General features: G+C 54.5%; 2 protein-coding genes across 4 annotated transcripts in view; both read right to left on the bottom strand.

The window, feature by feature from the left end:
* LOC105545604 (rho guanine nucleotide exchange factor 25-like) overlaps positions 1 to 463 on the bottom strand; it is a 2,251-nt gene extending 1,788 nt beyond the window's left edge. Inside the window, exon 1 of the mRNA XM_011988628.1 lies at positions 440 to 463. Coding sequence (XP_011844018.1) covers positions 440 to 463 — 24 coding nt within the window. The remainder of the gene's footprint in view (positions 1 to 439) is intronic.
* Positions 335 to 5,264, bottom strand: part of ARHGEF25 (Rho guanine nucleotide exchange factor (GEF) 25) — a 7,129-nt gene continuing 2,199 nt past the window's right edge. For 2 of the 3 annotated variants that reach the window (XM_011988591.1, XM_011988593.1), the window contains 14 exons: positions 4,442 to 4,656; positions 4,226 to 4,321; positions 4,069 to 4,145; positions 3,825 to 3,891; positions 3,466 to 3,569; positions 3,186 to 3,255; positions 2,982 to 3,071; positions 2,806 to 2,898; positions 2,570 to 2,620; positions 2,272 to 2,349; positions 1,866 to 2,066; positions 1,563 to 1,743; positions 1,084 to 1,295; positions 335 to 799 (listed from right to left, as the gene is read on the bottom strand). In XM_011988591.1, the coding sequence (XP_011843981.1) occupies positions 689 to 799; positions 1,084 to 1,295; positions 1,563 to 1,743; positions 1,866 to 2,066; positions 2,272 to 2,349; positions 2,570 to 2,620; positions 2,806 to 2,898; positions 2,982 to 3,071; positions 3,186 to 3,255; positions 3,466 to 3,569; positions 3,825 to 3,891; positions 4,069 to 4,145; positions 4,226 to 4,321; positions 4,442 to 4,656 (1,646 nt within the window). In that variant the 3' untranslated portion in view covers positions 335 to 688. Of the gene's footprint in view, positions 800 to 1,083; positions 1,296 to 1,562; positions 1,744 to 1,865; positions 2,067 to 2,271; positions 2,350 to 2,569; positions 2,621 to 2,805; positions 2,899 to 2,981; positions 3,072 to 3,185; positions 3,256 to 3,465; positions 3,570 to 3,824; positions 3,892 to 4,068; positions 4,146 to 4,225; positions 4,322 to 4,441; positions 4,657 to 4,689; positions 4,833 to 5,264 lie in introns of all 3 variants that reach the window. The other variant, XM_011988592.1, reaches the window with a different exon arrangement.

The raw sequence follows: 5,264 nt of genomic DNA, 5'->3' as shown, positions 1-5,264 counted from the left end.
ATCCCAGCACTTTGGGAGGGCAAGACAGGTGGACCACTTGAGCCCAGGAGTTCAAGACCAGCCACATAATGAGACCCTAACTCTACAAAAAAAAAAAAAAGAAGAAGAATCTAGGGCTTTCCAGTGGTTCCATGCCTCAGTCTTTGTCCCTCAACTGCTGCAACTGCAGTTGAGGGATAAAGATAGCAACATCTTTTATCTTACACCCTGTCCCCTTCGCCTTTCACCAGACCCCCTCCTCCAATGGCTGGGGCCAACTGGTCTCTTCCATATCACTTCACCCCACCTACCCCGACTACAGCCTCCCCTTCCCTCTGCCAAGACAGCAGCCTCAGTGATATAACAAAACCTTTATTCTCATAAAACAGGAAAAACAAAATTAAAAAACGAAACCAATAATTTCTATCTGGCCCTTGCCCCAGCCCTCCCACCCACCCACATATCCTCCTTTTGGGGGAACCATGATGCATGCACAGGGGTGGGAGCTGAAGGAAACTGTGTTCCTTGGGCAGAAAAAAGTCCTTGGGTCTAGGTGCTCTCCTCCAAGTTGATATCCCTCCCAGCCTTGCCCACCCTTCCTCCAGACACACCAAGAAGGAAGAATTCTGGAGCAGTGCCAGAAGGACTGCCCTGAAGCTTCTTGGGGAATAGGCAGCTGAGTCAGCACCACCTCCATGGTTTTCACCAGTTACAGCTCATCTTCATCCAGCTTGGCAAGTCTGGCTTGGCACGGAGGGGTGTTTGGAGTTGAAGAGACTGGAGGAGAGTCATGGGGAGCCTGAGGGATGTCACTGAGGGCCTGAAGAAAAGATTCAAGTCAGAGGATTAAAAAGGCCAGAAATCTACCCTCACTTCTCTCTTTTCAGTTTAAGTCCCTAGCCAAGCCACCTCCTCTTGCCAGATATCTTAGACTGTCTGAGACTATCAGCTTCTCCAGAGTTAAAATAGAGGGGAGAAGGGTAAGGGATGGGAAGTAGGAAGGACCAGATAAAAGGAATGATATGGGGAGCGAGCTTGGAGTCCCAAAACAAGAGAGGCTCTCCCCTTTTTATGCCTACAATGAGGGAGCTCTCTTCATCATACCTGTTTATCCAGGGGCAAGGGGGCTCTGGCCACCTCCCCTTTGGGTGACAGCAGCAGGGAGGGGAGAGAGCCATTGATGGGTGTTTGAGTGCTGCCCTGGGCCTGATCTCCAAGCCGAATTCTCCCAGGGCTCCCCACTCCAGGCCCTCCTGGCCGCCCCAGGCTGTTGGTCTGGCTCTCCCGTCTCTGGTACTCAATGGGTGACTGCAATGCTGGAGCAAAGAGAGGAACAGGAGGGTTACTGCAGAGACAGGTCTCTTCCCTAGGGCCTGTATCATTCTCCTACTTTGCCCTCCCTCCCTGTCAGCCAATGTAAATTGCTTGGGGTTTTAGGGGATTCTATCAAATTTTGAGCTAGCAGTAGAAAAGGGGATGGGCCATGGTCAGAGGGTAGGTACTGGAGACTGGGCAGTGAGGGAGGGATTCAGGAGGTCAAGGGGCTGACAGAGCCCATCAGGGAGAAAGGATGAAAGCTTCACCGTTGAGGAAGTCCCGTTGGCTTTCCAAGATCTGAGCCACATGCTTGATCCAGGCCTGACTGATAGCAGGGTCTGCAGCCTGCAGGACATAGCGCTGGATCCCACCCTCTGGCCCTCTGGAGGTCAGTGCAAAGCGGCAAGGGTCACCTTGGAGGTTCCCCTCCAGTCCCAGGCAGCTCACCTGAATTGGCAGATAGGAGACAGCCCCCAGATTCCTCAGACCCTCTCTGGCTCCCCTGAGACATCCTCTCAGAGGCCTCATGCCTTCTCTGTCCAAGCCCTCTCTCATGGCCCCCTTCTCACCTTAATGCTGCTCTTGTATACATATCCAGGCTGTGTTCCACCTCTCACTCCTCCTCCCAGGGCTTCACTGAAGATGATGATTTGCTCAAAGAGGAACACGCGCCTCTCTCGACCTCGAGAAGACAGCAGCCCCCCAGCCTCAGGCTCGATGACCCAGAAAGTGTCCTGGCCCAAGAGCTTCCCCTGAGCAGTCAGTTTGCCCTGAAATGAAAGGGATAGTGGCCTTGGAAAAAGAACAAGAAAAAGGGCAATTCTTTGCTCCTCCCTTCCTCGCCTGACATGCTCAACCAACCAACCAACCATGGGGTCAGCCCCAGGAGAAGACAACTCCCCATAAGGACTTCCAGAGTGCTAGCGCTGGGGCAGAAGAGCATCGGGCCTCCAGTTTCTTGCCCTATCTCCGTACCTCAAATCCCCGCAATCTCCCCAGCGTCATCATATCGTTGCAGCGCTTGGGCACAAAGCACATGACCTCCACAGCTTGCTGGGACACAGGTGAGGGAGGCACATTGTTGGGCGAAGAGAGTCATTATTGGGAAAGAGACCTCCTCAGCCAGTTGCCTCTTCAGACGGTGTCTCAACCCCAAACAGCCTCCCCCTAAAAACCAGACAGCTGTAAACCACCCAAGGGGCTGGGGGAACCCATGATAGACTAGGAGGATAAGGAGCACATGGTGTGTCCTGGAAGATCTGGGGGTCCTCACCTCTAGCTCCGCAGTATCCATCCCAGCTCTATTGTAATACTTGAGAAAATCCTAAGACAGAGAGAAGAAATGCTCAGGGAGGTCGTGAGGATACCCTTAGAAGCTCTCACATCCTCCCCTGAGGACACCAGTGAGGGCCCTCAGGAAGTCTGGGGAAGCCTTAAGAACCCTGGGGTGATGAATGATGAAACGCCTGTGCCAGCCAGCTGTGCCCCCAGGAAAAAGGGGGTCCTGACCTTGAGCAGCAGCTGGTATTTCATGATCCGCTGCACAGGTTTGATGAGGAGGTCGTTCAGCTGCAGGCGGTGCCCCAGCTGCTGCCGGAGCTCCTGGGGACAGGGACAGGGTGGTTATGCAGCCTGGAAAGTCCCAGTTCTGTCCTCCTTCCCACCAAGACATCTTAGCCACTGACCTCAAAGTAGCTGTCCCCAAACTCTGACACCACATGCTCTGACTTGGGCTTATTCTGACAGTACACCACATACATATGCAGCCGGCGCTCCTAACAGGGGTAATGTTTAAGAGAGAGTAGGGTGGGCAAGGAGGGAGGACACATCTCCAGAGAATCCCAGCCCATTCCTAGGCCCCGCCCCGGCCCCGCCCCCTCAAGCCTCACGTGTTTGATGAATAGCTGAGCCAGCCAATCAGGATCTTTCAAACACCGCTGTAGCTCTTGCAAGAAATAGCTGGAGGGGTTGGTAGAGAAGGGCAGGTCAAATACATTTCAGAACCCCCACCTCGCCCACTCCCTGCAATTTCGAGCTGTCTGCCTGGTAGTGTGCCCTACAAAACTTCTCCAGACATTCCTTAAGTCGCAGTGGGCTGATATTGGGATACAGGGACAACCAGATGAGGGCCCCTCCCCAGCAACTAGCTGTCAGGGTTCCACCACTCACTCTCGGTGCCACTCATAGATTTGCTGGATGTTCCCAAACACAATCCTGTCACGGCCTCGAAGACTTTCGGGGACCCCCTGAGCAGCCATGGTGGCCATGTAACCCTGTGGGAAAGTTGAGATTGGGTCATGAGCAGGTGGTGGCCCCCTCCCCACCTTAATGGTGCTCCTGTACACATATCCAGGGTGTGTTCCACCTCCCCCTCCCTGGTGGGAGCCGCCCTGCCCCCAGAGTAGGAAGGTCCAGGAGTGGGGAGACTTGAGAGGTGAGACAGAGGAGCACCCAGGCACCTCCTGAAAATAGCCCTGGGCAGATGGAAAGGCAGGCAGAAGGGGCTGGGAAGGGGTAAAGGGAGCTACCTCCACAATCTGCCCCAAGTCATCCACGTACATTTTCTCTGTTTCTACCAGTTCACTCAGGACGTACCTAGGATGAAAGCAGGAGGAGGCCCCCACTTCAGTGTCGGAGCTCATCCTTGGTTCAACCCGTTCCTCCCTCCTCCTCTTCATCATCATAGCCAACCTTGGAGGAAATTCCATCTAAAATGTGAGGGACAGTCTTCTGGAAATTGTGCAACTGCAGGGAAGGGCTGTGGACACTTACATACTCCTTTCCAGAGCCTTCTTCTTCTGTTCCGCCTCACTCTCAGGGGCTTGGGACAAAGCCTCCTCTTCAGGTGGCTGGAAGGAAAGAACATCCTAGGGTGAGCAAATGAATGCCCCTTGAGTGAAAGGAGCCTCCCCAGAGCCTGTCCTCACACCTGCGTCTTATCTCCAGGGCCGTCCAACAATGTGGTCAGCAAGGTCAGTTCCGGCAGCTCCTCTCCTGTGGCTAGAGCTGGCTCCAACATCCAGTTCTGGGGGCCAGAAATCAAGTGTCAGAGGTCAGGGACAGTAGCTGGGTGGCCCCAACCTGCCCTCTCTGCCAGTGTCCTTCATAGATGTCCCCACATGCTTTGGTGCCATTCCCTGCTCACCTCATATGGTCCCGCCTGACGACTGTCTGCCTCAGTTTCCACACTGAGACAATGTTTGGAATGATCCAACCATCTCCTCAGGCCACTGACGGGCCCTGGGGGGCCTGGGGAACAGGGGCCAGAGCTGAGGCCAGAGCTGGGGCCAGAGGGGGCAGCCAGACCGGAGGCAGCAGAAGCTGATATACTCCCCTCACTGCCAGCAATGGAATAGGATTCTAATGGGAGGAAAAAGAGAGGAGGTGATAGACCTTGCCCCAGCTCCAGACTCAGGGTCCCCAGGGAACTCCCAGGGTCTTCTCTCCATGATGCTCAGCCTCTCTCTCCAAGGGCTCACTCTCTTGCCATCCTCATTTGAGTTGCCCCCAGGATAGAAAATTTCACCAGGGCACCCCTGGGAGAAAGCACAGTAAGGTAAACACCTGGCTCTCCAGACCTGGAACCCCCAGTTACATGTGGAGGTTCCCCATATCCTGAGCATAGCATAGATATGGGGGTGGGGGCAGCCATCTGGGCAGACACTGGAAGCTGGGGGTGGCCATCTGCTCTCCTACAACCCTCCCCCTTTCAATGGGTACAGACCATTCTCTGGGAAGGGGGGAGGATGAGCTGGGTCCATCTGCCACTCCCAGTCCCCTCCTCCACCAATTGCAGTAATCACTATAAAAAGAAAAGACTTCTGCAGCCCACCTCCCCAACACATGCGTAGACCCAATAGAGGAGGCCAGTGAGGAGGGTCCATCAGGGTTATCTATGGCCTGGGCTCAGGGACGGAAGAGCTGTGATTCCTTATAAAGCCCCTTGTAGAACCACCTCATTCTCATTC

The sequence above is a fragment of the Mandrillus leucophaeus genome, unplaced genomic scaffold, assembly GCF_000951045.1.
Source record: "Mandrillus leucophaeus isolate KB7577 unplaced genomic scaffold, Mleu.le_1.0 Scaffold332, whole genome shotgun sequence".
NCBI classification, from domain to species: Eukaryota; Metazoa; Chordata; class Mammalia; order Primates; family Cercopithecidae; genus Mandrillus; species Mandrillus leucophaeus.
Note: the sequence above shows the minus strand (reverse complement) of the source record. Positions and strands in the feature narration are given on the sequence as shown.